This window comes from Phaenicophaeus curvirostris, chromosome 1 (assembly GCF_032191515.1).
Source record: "Phaenicophaeus curvirostris isolate KB17595 chromosome 1, BPBGC_Pcur_1.0, whole genome shotgun sequence".
In the NCBI taxonomy this organism is placed as follows: Eukaryota; Metazoa; Chordata; class Aves; order Cuculiformes; family Cuculidae; genus Phaenicophaeus; species Phaenicophaeus curvirostris.
In genome coordinates this window covers 146,509,727-146,524,856 of record NC_091392.1, presented here as the reverse complement: position 1 = coordinate 146,524,856, position 15,130 = coordinate 146,509,727, and the positions used below count along the sequence as shown (strand labels likewise).

Genomic DNA, 15,130 nt, shown 5'->3' with positions numbered 1-15,130 from the left:
TAACAACAACAAAAAACTAGGTTAAAGTAAGAAAAAAAAAATCAGTAACAGCACTACTGTATGGATATTTATGTCCTAAGAGTTATCACTTCTTATCAGTTTTTCCTGCATAAAAGAAGTCATCTGTTCCAGCTTTGACACAAAGCTGAGCTAAGCCAAAGGAAGAATGCCTCTCAAAATCAAGTTTAGTGTCATGGAAGTCACAAGCATTAAAAGTTATCGTACTTATCACTATTCCTTCCTTTTAAAAGTGAACAAATCATCTACAGAAGTGGAAGTCAAGACAATATTTCACTTCATCTCTCATGTGACTGAACAGAAAAACATAAGGAAAAAGACAGTCTTTAAAAGGACTTGAGCAACAGCCAGACAGTTATACGATAAATTAATTTGGTTTGTTTGTTCTTGGTAGGAAGAGCAGCACACGATTTGCATAAGCAGCATTTGTTGTTTATTAAATTATATGCTGGATGTTAGAGAAAAACTTACTGCTGACATTTCAGTTACGGCTCTTCCCATCAACTATTCAGAATGAAGACAAGGGGTGAGGAGGAAAAGTTCATCACATATCGAGTACAGACTATTCAAACTCAACTAATTTTTAATTTCAAAACCTGAAGAAGCCCTGCAGTTGAGAGAATGATCTCCCATTTGCTTTCTGCTTGCAGAGTACGTTTTTGCCACAAGGACTGGGGGAAGTCTTTTCTAATTTTATGAAGGACTTTACACTTAGTAGCAGTATTTTAGTCTGGGGAAAGAGGGACTGTGCAGAGAGTAAATGAGATAGAAGAGCTAGAGTGTGACACTCCACCTGGAGTACTGTGTCCAGTTCTGGAATCCCCAGCATAAGAAGGATATGGAATTGTTGGAACAGGTCCAGAGGAGGGCCATGAAGATGATGAGAGGGCCAACTGATAGGTTTTACCGTACTACAACACAACCGCCAGAGACGACTTGAGGCAAAGGACGGGAGCAGGAGAGAGCTGTTCATTCAACTCGAGCACTTACCCCACTTCACTACCCCTGTCCCAAAGGAGATGTCCACACACTTCCTCCTCCCCCTCCACACACCTGTTATCCATCAACCTACTTCATCCTCGATAGATGTTGGCACACAGAGGAATAGAGCCTTTCAAGCAGGGAAATGAACATTAGAACTTTACAGTGCCAGATAAATCCCAAAACAATGACCATCTTGTGGTTGTATGCAGATCTGCTGGCTATAAACAAACTAGGTACAGAAGGATGGGACCAGGAAGAAGACCACAAAAGAAAAGACTAGTTAATCCTTTGCAGGAAATTCAGATTAAATCTCAATAGCATTTTTTTGGATGATCTTTCAGTGCTGTGAGGTGTCAGTGTTATGCTCCTGTGAAACTATTGTGGTTTGAGCTAAATTAGAGTTGGTTTTCTAACTCTTAACTCAGTCACTCTAAGTAACTTCATTCTCTGAAAGCTAATTGCATGTTTTTGAGACAGTGTTCTTCTCCCAGAGTGATAATGCAGGGCTTTGGTATGCATAAAGGCCGATGCTTATACTTATCCCTATAGTAACCAAGGCCATCCTCGAGCTGGCGGAAAAGGGTCTGCAGCTGCAAGGGGCAAATAGGGCAGGGGACCCTAAACTGATCGACAAGAATATTCCACCCCATATATGTCATACTCTGTAAAAAACTGAGAGATCACAAAGGTCTCTCACTCTTTTCCATGATGACTGACGTCCAGTGAGGACCTCACCTGTCTGGTTGCTCCTGATCCTCAATCGATGCGTTCCTGAATCCAGTTCCTGAACTCAGCTTCCTCCTAGCTGTGGACCCATTCCCTTGTGTCTGCTCTACAGTATTTGTGGTGATGTATAGTCATCAAGGGGTGGGGGCGCAATCTCATATATTTGTATATATTTTTATTACTTAATAATAATAATAATAACAACAACAATAATAATAACAACAATAATTTCATCATTATAATTATTATTTCATTAAAGCTGTAGTTTTAGTTTCCAACCTGCAAGTCTTTTCCCTCTTATTTTCTTCTCTCCTTTCCCTGGGGGTGGAGGGGAAGGGATCCAAGAGCTGAACTGGTTTTAGCTGCTGAAATTTAGCCGGGCTGGGGCTAGACTGTGACAGGAACAAAACCAAGAGCTTTCCTTTCCTGTCTATTTATCTCTGTGCAGCAATCGTAAGATGACCATTGGCTTGTATCTTCTCTTTCACAGTGCTGCAGTATTTCTATACCTCATTCAGTAATATAAACATAGGCTGAAAGCCACATTAGCCTCAGTTTATAAACAAGACGTCTATTTTAGTAGCTGGAATCACAATTGTTGATGGTGTTTCTGGAGCAGAGAGATTTTAAGCGTGCAGTCCAGAAAACTAATGCTTTTTTTACCAGCTTTGTCCTTTTCCTGTTTCGGGTACGTCAAAAGCTGAGCAACTGCGAGTCAACCTTCTTCATCTTGCTGTCCCATCCTTTCTATTCTTACCTTCATATCCAGGTGCTTCCCTCTCCCAGACTTGGTGCCCAGTAAATCACACAAGTATTTTTATAACTAACATCCTCTACTCCACTTAGGGTCACTCCTTTGCTAGTGCTACATCTGTAATTTGCCTCTGCTCTGAAGAGCTTCCAGGCAGGCATTTTTTTTCTTTCCTTAACTTAGTAAAGAACATAACAAAAATACACGTAAACTGCCACTATACGCATTCCAACACTCCATTGCAAACCTCCAGAATAATGATGTTAGGTCATCAATTATAACTTGTAAAAATAATATACTTGAAGGATATTTTAGTTGTGTTATAACTTCATACTGAGGACTCATCTCCAAGCTTTTCCTTGCAACACCTGGACTAGAAATCATTTTGGAGGTTCTTTGGGGGGGGGGTTGATTTGTTTTTTAAGTTAAAATCAAGTTTGCTGTCAACTCAGAGTAAAGAAACTGAGTCTCACAACCCCCATCACCAGCACTGAGTAACAGTTCAATAGCTTGCAGCAATCAAGAAAGCAAACAGGATTGGGATTTCCTACAAAAGAACAATAATGCCACTGCATAAATCCGAGAAACCTCTTCATCTTCAAAAGGTGATATCAGAATTGGAGAAATTGTAGAAGAGAATGGCAACAAGGAAGACCATGGGTATGAAATGTCTCCCATACACAGTATAAAACAGATTAGAGCTCCTTAGAGTTTGGAAGGAGATGCTTATGAACAAGAGAGAACAAATTGCAAAATCATGAGCAAGGTAAAGGACATAAAAAAAGGAGCAACCAGAGGAGTTTTGTAAATTTTTTTCCATCCAGTGTTACTAACTACAAACACGTGGCATACGACTTGGGAACTTCCCAAACCGCAGATAACCAGAGACTAGGAAAAACATTCTGAGGAAGTATCACCACACGCTTTCCTCCTCCAGTTCTCTTTTAGCTGTTTTGGCAGACAGAAGACCAGACGAGGTAGCCGTTTGGATATGACCTGATATGGCTTTTACACAGAGACAGAAGAGCTGACACCGCTGTTCCCCTTGCTCTCGCATGGTTAAATGTCCTAAACTCACATGAAAATTCCCAGCCTTCACTAATAGCTTAAACCCATTCAGAGAAGCTTATTAGTGCTTTGGTAGTAAAATATTCACTGTCTCCAGTGAAGTAGCAAACGCTATTGTTTGAACTTTACTGAATCCATTATAAACTAAATGAAGATCCTGCAACTACTATCCAATCCACGCAGCAGCCAGACTGTTGTGGCAGCAGTGATGAGGCAGAGCGAAAGATCAAAGTATGGACTTATTAATATCAGACCCTGGGTTTCACAGCACCTACAACTCTTGGAGAAGAAAGGACTCCAAGGAGACCTTATTGTGGCCTTTCAATACTTCTAGTGGACTTATAAGAAAGATGGGGAAAAGCTTCTTAGCAGGGCCTGTAGCAATAGGGCAAGGGGGAATGGTTTTAAACTAAAAGAGGAGAAATTTACACCAGATACTAAGAAGAAATTTTTTACGTTGAAGCTGGTGAAACACTGGAACAGGTTGCCCAGAGAGATGGTAGATGCCCCATCCCTAGAAACATTCAAGGTCAGGTTGGATGGAGCTCTGTGCAACCTGATCGAGTTGAAGATGTCCCTGCTCACTGCAGGTATGTTGGACCAGAGGACCTTCATGGTCCCTTCCAATCCAAACCACTCTCTGATTCTACAACTCCTCTTCATGCAGAAGTGGAAATGTGGGTATTAGCTGCACGTGCACTACAGAGGACTTGCAGACACAGACATACTTTGAAATGCAACGGTGCAGCCTAAGAGGGGCTTACTGCAAGGAAGCTACATAAATTTACACCTCAGCCTTTATTTAACTGACTCGTAGCCTCTACATTAGGACAGCCACATTTTATCCTACCGGCATCATTTGTCCTACTAAACTATAATAGGGCATGAACAACGAAGTTCAGTAGGAACGTATGTCCTTCTAAGCATGTACGTAAACTAACCCATGAAATTTTCCATCAAAATTTAGAGACCTGCATTCTTTAAGCTCTTATTTTCATGTTCAGAGCAAGTAGCCTGCTCTCTCTTACACTTCTCTTAGAAAGAAAAAGGTATGTTCATACAGTAAGTGTCATATAAAACAAAATCAGCAGAAAAGCCCATCAGCTAAGAATCAGCAAGTTAAAGAGCAAAAATGATGAAAGGACAGCTTAGATTTATTTATCTAAAAGACTTTCATTGCTGTTACTAATTAGATTTTTCTTTACAGATAGACCATTTCTTGACACAATCCACCTGCACTTTTTAACCTGATTATATCCTGTTAAAGACATTAGCGTACAGAAAATAAGTTCCAAATGTACATGAAAATTGTTTGGAGCTTCTGGGTTTGTCAAAGAAGCAGGATACACTGGCTTTTACACAGGTTTTAAACTAAATTTGAAATAAAGTGTTTGGTTGGCCTCATGCTCCTGCCCCTTCCCCTGGAAAAAAGGAAGTGTGGTTGCTGTTCTCTTTGTTTTTAAACCACAGCATCATCCTGGGCTATTACTTTAGAACTGGACCACAGGACTAAACACAGCACAACTGCCCAAAAATTTTGGAAACTGCAGACGTGGAAAGTGAACAGCTGCAAGATTCTACATCTTACTTTAGTTTACTGTTAAAAAAACCTACAGTGATGGGAAAACAACACTGGCAGAAACAAAAACTGACTGCCAGACAACAATTCACACTGAGCAGTCCTCAGTTAAAGCCCAATATAAAACTTGCACTGTCAACAGAAGCTTGTCCAAAGAAGGGCAACAAAGCTGGTGAAGGGTTTAGAACACACGCCTTATGAGGAGCAGCTAAGGAAGCTGGGGTTGTTTAGTCTGGAGAAAAGGAGACTGAGGGGAGGCTTTATCACTCTCTACAACTACCTAAAAGGAGGTTGTAGCGAGGTGGGGACTGGTCTCTTCTCCCTGGTAGCCAGTGACAGGACAAGGGGAAATGGCCCCAAATTGAGTCAGGGGAGGTTTAGATTAGATATTAGGAGGAACTTCTTTACTGAAAGGGTTTCAAACATTGAAATTGTCTGCTCAGGGAGGTGGTTGAGTCACCATCCCTGGAAGTGTTTAGAAGATGGGCAGATGTTGTACTTGGGTAGATGGTCTAGTAGCAGACTTAGCAGGGCTGAATCGACAGTTTGACTCGATGATCTTAAAGGTCTTTTCCAACCAAAACCATTCCATGATTCTACGATTAAACACAAAGTTTCCATTCATCTTAAGTACTCTGCTCCCTCTATCCCTTATATGTTCACACTTTTCCTTCCTTTTCTGAAGGCAAATCTATCACCTTGGAGTTTGAGGTCCTCTTTTTATTTTTTTCCTCCAATAAAAGCCTTCAACCCATTTTTCCTTATCCCTTCCCTTACTTGCTCCTTGTTAGTTTTCTCTTCTGTAGTTTTCCAGTCGATGGAGTAGCTCTTCCAAATCTCCATAATTCATAAGCAGAACTTTATCTTCTTCCATTATTTTCCCTCCTCACAAAAATATCTTATTTCACAGTCTAACCTGCGTGAAAAGCCACCTATTGTCACGACATGACCCTTCACGTCACTTTCTAGTACTGGAAAATAAACTGTTTGCAACTCCCTCTTGTAACCAGACTGAATATTGTTTGCTCCTTCTCCAGGGCCCTTAGTGAGGCTGGCTTTGGAATGACATCCTAGTAGCTCCCTCCGTATTCATCAAGTTAAAGCTCTACTGTTTCTAGCTCCAAGCAGGGTATGAGCCTGAAGACTTCTGGCTAGTCTTCATTTTTGTTGGAGCATAAACTTCCATGTTCCTAAATGCCTTACTAAGGCGTGTAGTCCCAAAAGCCCACAGAGCAGCTGCTGCTGCTAGGAGGAGAGGCAGAGAGGAAACTCAGCATAAACCAAAAAGCATTCAAATGGTTATCCAATGCTAATAAAAATCCATAAAGCCCCAAGTTTAACTACCTGGCTTTTTCAAGAGGAAAAAAGATGACAACTGCACCTTCACTCTAATGAAACAACCTCAGCATTGTGCTTATCTGACCTCTGGACTCAGTAACTGGGCAATTCAGTCAGTATCAGTTTCTCTACAAAAGCCCTGCTGCAGCGGGATGAAAAGTTTCAGTTACATGAAACTCCTACTTGTTTGTCCTCTGGTATTGCCTATGTTAAACACTCAGAGGCCAGTGTAAGGTCTGGCTGCACTGTCACCTGTCACCTTGTCACCAGTATTGGCCACTGATCAAAGTTCACAGACAGCGCATATGAAGCTGGATTAGTAGAGGAGGGGTATTTCTCCTCTTATACTTCCCTTCTTCCAGGGATTTAGGTTTAGTGTTTAGGATTTCATGCATCAGGTGGATTTCCGCACCCTTCAGTTTGCCAAATTCCTTTTTTAAACCATTTCATACTTGTGACTTCAGCAGAACTCTCCAGTAACAAGTGACACAATTCTCTGATATGCTCTTCTAAATCTTCAGCATGGTAAACTTCATTCAGCATCCTTGGTTCTTATATTACAAGAGACAAACAATTGCTCCCCATTCACCCTCTCCGCACCATTTATAATTCATATAGCTCCATCAGCAGCTTTTCTTCAGCAGTCTTTTTCCTCAGGCTGAAATCCTAGCATACTTCATCTGCCTCATACAGACTCTGTACCACATCTTCAAACATCCCTGCTGCTCTTCCAGTGGGATAGAGAAAAAACAGACCCAAAGGCAGGTCTCATGGTACAAAGTTGTAACTCTTCGATCACTTAGGAGACAACATAATAATGTTTTCTAGTTTGTTCTCTGTTCCTTCCCAAATAATTTCTAATCTTCCTTAATGCTTTTGACCACATGATGAACCTGGAAAGATCTGTACTGTTAAAGAGCTTATGGCTAATCTAATTTACATGTTAATTCAGCACTTAAACCACTACTACAGAAATGTACGTTTTCCATGACATAACTTGATCTCTTAACACTTAGGACACAGGACGGATAAACACGGATAAACAGCATTATAAAGACAATAACCTGTTTTAATTGCTTCAACCAGCTTGTCATTCTTCTCTCCTTCAAGCAGTCTGTGGTAATATCCAGGGTTTTCTTCCATGTTGGTTTGGGCTCCACTCACAATCATCCAGATCAATGCACGGTGTTCATTGGGAATGCCTTTCCTGATATATCTCTTCACTGCAAAACAAGAAATTTGGTGGTGTGTTTGGTTAGGGTTTTAGGGTTTTTGTAATAAATAAAAAAATCCAGCTGTATTTTTGTTTTGGAAATGAGTAACAGAAAGCTGAGAAGTCATAGGAAAACTCCATACCAGATATTATTAGGTTTTCTCACCTATGCTACTATTTAGGATAACCATTCCCTTCTCAGACACATCGTATATTTTACATTCATATCTAAGCTCTTGCCACTCAGACTCTCCAGGAACATCTCCAGACCCGAGCTTTCCTCCCTCCTCTAGTCCCCCATTATAGGATTTTGAATTCTTTCCTCTTCTTCCTGCTTTTCTGGATTGAGATTTGAACAGCAAATCTTCCCCCTGATATTTGTCCTTTCTACATTCCTTCAAGCACTGACTTTTTCTTTCTGTACCTTCCTAATGGCCTCTGACATGATAGCCCTTTCCATTTGCTTGGTTATGCTCTTGCACAAAAGGCTGTGTTAACATAACCCTAGGACTTCAGCTTAGCACCTGATCACTGAAATGATTGCAGGAACTGAGAAGTCTGAAATACGTGGCTACTGTCTAAACGAGCCTCTGGAAGAACTGGAGATGTGAGTGAGCAGCAGATGATTTTTCCTAGAATAACTGGGGAAGTCTTTTCAAATCTGAAGTAGCTCTCATCTCCTGCACCACATTCATCATCAGGGTGTTCTTTGGTGTTTTTTTAAGCAGATGATTCAGCGTAAATAACTAGGATGCAAGATTGCAGGAAGAAGCATCAGGCTAATTACAGCCAAAGCAGCTTCCTCTTGGGAATGGTATGAAAAATATTAATAAGGAGTCAGTCCTTCTCATTGGTACAAAATCCTAGATCAGCACTACCCCTTCTGACCCCAAAAGTCAGCTGAATGTTTGAGAACCTTCTGCTTTTTCCAGGGAAAAGAAACTGACAAAGAAACCAGACATTTCTTGCTAAATGAATGAGATTGTAACAATTAAAGTCTCAACTTCTGGTCCCCACATTCTATGAGACTCAAATGAGTGCAGGTTTTTATTCTGCACACAAACATGCCAACATACACCCAATCTGGTTTATCCAATCACAAAGATTTGTAACTCAACATAAATGCTGCCTAAAGTAACAGCCTTAAAAACAGCAGAGTGAAACAAGGTTTTACAACTCAAGTCAGCCACCTTCTAAATACATTCCACCTAATTGCAGCTGCCCATGCTTTAGGAGCCAAAGCTGCTTCCCTAGTGTCAACAGAGATCCATGCAGCTCTAATGGGCATTTCACCCACCTGAAATCTGGTACTTTCTCTCAAAGAAACACTTTTACCCCTAACATTTGCAATAAACAACTGGTTGGTCTTCAGGGTACAGTTTATGTTTATGTTTAGCTTTTCAATGAGGATTTATACTACGGTTTACACTTGTTCTAGCTGCAAACTAACTTTAACTACAACTTTCTTTTAGACAGACTGGAAATGCTCTACTTGTTTCCACGACTGTTTAATAATCCCCACTTTATCTTTTTATATGAGATTTTGAACTCTAATGCCCAAGAAATCCTGCAGATGGACACTGCAAATGTAGGAATGACTGTAAGGAAACAGTCCCATTTAGGTCAACAAGAACTGATGTCTGGATGAGCCTGCAAATGTTTCTAGAAGCAAACGTACTGGCTAAAATACAGGATTATCATATTCTAACATATAATTCCAACGGTATGTTTTTCTGGAACAACTGTCAATTCTAGAAGCACAGCCAACATTCACATCCCATAATGCACATTAAATTCAAGAGAATCAGGGACAAGCCTTTGACATTGGCACAAGGGGAAAGCAGCCCTGCAGCACAGCATACACTCATTATTCCTCAGTGTCATCATTCTCATGGTAATAGACAGCCAGAGGCTTGTATCGCCCCAAGTGACTGCCTACCCCCACTCCCTGAGGAATGGAAAAGCCCTTTATATGGTGCTTTTCTTCCTCACATAATTATTATACTTGCCAGCATCTGCAAACTGGCACGCAGAAGCAGCAAAGTAATTTTGAAAATAAGGACAGTTGCAATTCAATATGGTTTATATATACATATATTATTTATATGTCATATTCTATACATAAAATTGTATCTTTTTATACAAATATGTGTTTATTTTATTTTCTATAGGCCCTCTTCCACACTATCCTGAGGAACTAAAAAGCCCACAACAGTCCACACCACCGAATATCCTCCCACTGTAACATTTAAGAAGCTTTCACAGATGAAACCAGATTGTGCCTGAGTCTCCAATTACATATCTGACTCCAACTGTAAACCAAGGGCTTGATCTCAAAAGTAGCACTGCAGAACACCACCAAGCCCTGAGTTTCCACGTGCAGAATCATTCCCAGGACAACCAGAGTGTACACAGCACAGTCTAAGCTTTCAAATATGTAGGAAAGCAATATCTGGATGTGAAACTTTTGCCTTTGTTCACTAACAAAATATGAAACATCAATTTTTAAGCAAACAAACCCAGTCCTAATAATTCTATTACCTCTGACACCCAGTGCCAGTTTCTGCAGGTTTAGGGTGGCACTCATTAATATGTTTTTCCTTTTACAAGAAAAAAATAGCTACATGGTAGGGAAGAAGTCTAGAAATGTGGATAAATATTCAAAGTGACTTAAAGATATGCAGAAAATAACATTTTCCAATACTGTGCACTACTTATAGTAACAAAGTTTAAAAATAAGTAAATCACTTTAAACCTACCTGTTCTCGTTTAACAGTAAAATACAAGAATTTTGGAAATTTTTGCTTCTAGATAAAGGTGTAGGTAAAGATTAACGTTACTTTACCCCATTTAAAAACAAAAATTATCTGTTCTAAAATATGAGAAGTGTGTGACATTTCAGAAGTATCTGCACTTTTCAGTTACTGTTTTCAGCTACTAACTATCACTGTTGAGTGCTGAGGAAACTTAACTTGGACACCAGAGGAAAAATTCTACAAAATAGCTGAAAACACCATACAAGGAAATGAAAGTTTTATTTCACTAATATATCATGGAGGAAACAAAGCAGAGATGCGTTGTAAATATTCAGGTTACAGACTCAGAGAACTGGTTTTGTTCAGCCCGAAGAAGAGATGACTCCAGGGAGATCTTATAGCGACCTTCCAGTACGTAAAGAGGGTCTGTAGGAAAGGCTGGCAGGGGCTCTTTATCAGGGAGTGAAGGGATATGATGAGGGATAATGGGTTTAAGCTGAAAGGGGAGAGATTTAGAATAACTATTAGGAAAAGGTTTTTTACTGTGACGGTGGTGAGACACTGGAACAGGTTGCTCAGAGAAGTCATGGATGCCCCATCTCCGGAGGTGCTCAAAGCCAGGTTGGATGAGGCTTTGGGCAACCAGTGGGAAGTGTCCCTGCCCATGGCATGGGAGGCTGGAACTGGTCGGCCTTTAAGGTCCCTTCCAACCCAAATCATTCTATGATTCTATGAAGTTACAATCAAGCACAAAATCTGACTTTCTAAGATGTTCTTTCCTTCCTCCAACCCTTGGGCCAGAACAGCTACTGTTACAACCACTGTTTAGTATCATTACTTTCACCTTTCACTGTGTTTTTGCAGCCTCAAAGACTGGAAAGCACCTTCTGCTACTGGTCAGTTTTGACTAATCCACTTGCAGCCAAATTCTTTCACACAGCACACTTCTGGTCAGAATTAAGCTACTTTGGGTAATTATGTTAGACAGTTTGCTGCCCACCTGTAAACAAGCCAGAACAGAAAGCTGAGTTTTGGTCCCACAAAGAAGTAGCTGAACAGAGAAAATAAAAAAAAAAATAGAGGATCTTGCTGGCATCAGAGAGACAAGAGGAGAGTGACTGAAAATTCACATGTGCAGAGGAGACAGTGAAGATAACAAGGGCGGAGGGGGAAAGAAAATAACAAAAAGGAAGAGACTGAAGAACAAGCAAAAGGAACTGCCAGCCAAAATTCCCATGACCCGCCCTGCCGGAAGGCTGTAATCCAGAACAACAGGATACACTGCTTAATTATCCTTGTTAACATGTAACCTAATAATCTTTTCCTTAAAGCAGAGCAGAATTATATACACACATACCACCCTGGATGAGGCTAGCACAGTAGCACGTGAACAACGCCACATTTCCAAACTGGAAAATTAACACAAATCATCACTTCTTCCTGTCCCCCCAGACAATAATTATGAGCTTCTCTATTTGTAAAGATAAATTGGTGTGTAGCTACTGAGATACCACACATATAATACCTCTCTCACCTCTATTCACAGTAGGATGCATTTTGAAAAGGCTCAGTAGAACTCAAAAAAAGGATATGGGTTTGCAGACACAACTATTGCGTTCAGGGTGGGGGAAGTGGCAAATCAAATACTTTTCTCAGTTCCAGCTTATGGCCAGCTTGCAGCATAGGGGAAGTTAATCAGAACCAGCAGCTCCTGCAAGAAGCTTTAAAGCAATGAAGTCAGGTCCTGGAGGAGGGTAATTCAGCGCATCACCAGGCAGACCTTCTGCTCTCTGACTGCCTGGGAGGAAATCACTGCAGGATCACCTCGTAGGGTAAAGCACACACCTAAACAACTACTTACATAATTCTAGGAGCTTATGACACAGACTTCAATCTTAATACTAATATAAGAAGGGAATTATTTAATAATCAGTAATTGTACAGGTTAAGCTGTTGCTCTCTTCTTCCGAGGTATCAGCTGACAATAATGAGGGAGGCTTATTGCAACAACTTTGAATTTAAACTCAGACTACACTTCCTCATCATTATTTATTCCAGCCACTCTCTTTAGAATTAGATATTACATATATACATGAGAATACATCGTCTACAAATTCAAGCATCTTTAGCAAAAGTTAGAAACATCAAAGATGATGCATCAGCCCACAGGGGCTCGCTACAGCCAAGAGCCATTGCCCGCATCCACTCAGTGGATTTACAGCATCCTGTTTTTCACAAACAGTAGCCTGCTAGAGATGACTAAACCCCATCAAAGGTTATTGCTGTTAGGTGGCTAGTGGGGCAGTGTGACAATCAGTACCGAAGCCTGGTGAACACGTTGAAAGATTTGGTCAAGGTTTTTGCTCCCAAATAAGACCAAAGGCATCCATGCTGTTCCTATCACAGTAACATTCTGTGTCTATAGCACTGGAACATAGAACACAAGGGAAGAGAAATGTAACAAACCCACAGAAATTGCTTAAAGCTGCCACTGTCAGAGTTCACACGTTTTAAGAACAGAAGGTGCTGAAGCTTGAGATCATTTTTCCACAATAACTAGAAAACTAATCTGCAGAATCTCAAAATCCTCCCTAATTCAAAATAGCACACAATTATGGCTATATTCAAACCTGACACCCTAAAAAAAAGCTTCTTTACATTTGGAAGAAAAAGCAGAGGGTGAAAGTAGGTACTTTCTAGTAAGCAGTATAGGATCTGGCAGCTGTAGCTCAAACATACACTTTCAGGGATTCCTCAGCCTTAAAATGGACATCTGTACGCTAAATACATGGTTATCCTTAAAATGTCTCAATAGTTATCATCCCATTCTTGGTGCAAAAAAAAAAAACAAAACACCACCCCAATCCAACAAACCCACCAGAATTAGCAGTCAAAGTCTGCACCTAAAACACAGCTCCAAATATTCAGCTATGTTAGTCAGTGCCTGCTGAACTTTTCCTTAGTTTTACACATTTTTTCTTTAATGTACTTACAGAACTGTGCCCAACTCCAAAAGACTCCCAAAAGAAAGCAGGCTGAACAGCATCATTAAGAGTGAAGAGGAAAATTTAGATGCCTATATGAAAAAATAACCCAGAGAGAGTGGGAGGAAAACTCCTCAACCTTTGGTCTCACAGGATTCCCTGTCACCTTCTGACTCCCTCCACTGACTGCTCAGGGATACGGTTTAGTAGTGGACAGGTACAGTTGTACTCAATGATTTCAAAGGTCTTTTCCAAACAAACGATTCTATTATCTATTTCTCCTTGTCTCTCTTGCAAAGTAAAACATTACTAGAGGTTTTCTTGCTTTCTGAAGTGGCCATTAACAGTTCTATCAGCATTTTGTCTGATGTTGCACTAGCTCCTACATTAATTTTGCTTTCTTCACTTTATAAGGCACTTAGCATCAGTTCTTAGCACACACCTCTGGAGCTGTGAGGTGAACATCATTTTACAAATGGAGGATAAGGACAGCAAGAAAATCTCAGCAATCCAAAAAAACGTCAGAGCTGGCAACTGAGATCCCTGACATCCTGATACCTGGGGGTTCGAGACAGTGTCTTCCACATAATCTCATGTCTTTCTAAAGAGAGCACAGAGCAGAGTGAAATAAAACACACAGCTGTAAAATGGCATCTTGAAGTGCCAGTGGACATAATCTCTGGGTTACAGATGTAATAAGATATTACGGTGTATGCCGAAGAAGGATTACTCTTTCACAAGCTTTAAATCAAAACAACGACACTCCTAAAAATGGCATACTTTTTAATGTATTATTACAGTTTATACTATTTTTCCTCTGAAGACAAAAATAGTATTTAACATTGAGAAATGCAAACCAATTTAATACAATTTATATTGGTTCCAACCTAATGCATTTTTACCTATAAATAAACTTATAGCTCACCTTTCAAACTCTTCTGTATACTGTTCTTCCCCTTTAGGAGCTTGGACCATTTTATTGCTCTTCGAGTGAGCACCACTAGATATCTGGAAAAGAATGCTTCGTAGGATGCATAATCAAAATCTTCTGGCCTTTCAAACCCATATGGATCAACCCTATGAAATGAAAAAGAATTCTTGTACAAATGTTTCTACATACCTATAGCCAGAAAAAAAAATATATGCAAGTATGCTTAAGATAACTTCCAGCTGCTATTTTTAAAAGCAGCTCAAAACTCCCTCCTCCCAACAAAAACCTACTTTACACAAACTGTTACACTCCATTTAGCATATCAAAGCTGTTTAAGTAAATGAATTTAAACATGCACTGTTCAGTCAGTTTTACAGATTTCACTACTTTTAGAAGCAAGGAGGTTTTAGAGCAAAGGATCTGTTGTGTGCAAAATTGACCCGAATTATGACCACACAGAAGTCTGGGAGGTTTTTTTCTCAATGTTGTGTAGAGCACAACAGCTCAAATATGGCCTGAACTCACTTTCCACTCAGTTCTGCACAGAAAAAATGACAACAAGAAAAAGAACAAGTTACAAAGTTTAATCTTAGAAGGGCTTATTTCTGAATTTATCTTCATGAGAGTACGCAGCTTGGGAAAAACCACAAATCCTTGTGTCGTCAACCTTCTTCACCTGTCGCATCAAAAATACTAATTTTATTATCTTTAACAGTTTTTCCATGTTACATCACAGTATCTTGGGCTGCTCAGCACTGATGGAGTTTCAGAACTGCAAGTCT

At 40.1% G+C, this 15,130-nt stretch overlaps 1 protein-coding gene across 2 annotated transcripts in view; it reads right to left on the bottom strand.

The window, feature by feature from the left end:
- GRTP1 (growth hormone regulated TBC protein 1) overlaps nt 1-14,494 on the bottom strand; it is a 39,531-nt gene extending 25,037 nt beyond the window's left edge. The window contains exons 1-3 of one of the 2 annotated variants that reach the window (XM_069878077.1): nt 14,343-14,494; nt 10,219-10,277; nt 7,529-7,687 (exon numbers count right to left, since the gene is read on the bottom strand). In XM_069878077.1, the coding sequence (XP_069734178.1) occupies nt 7,529-7,687; nt 10,219-10,277; nt 14,343-14,392 (268 nt within the window). In that variant the 5' untranslated portion in view covers nt 14,393-14,494. The remainder of the gene's footprint in view (nt 1-7,528; nt 7,688-10,218; nt 10,278-14,342) is intronic. The other variant, XM_069878067.1, reaches the window with a different exon arrangement.
- Between the last annotated feature and the right edge of the window lie 636 nt (nt 14,495-15,130).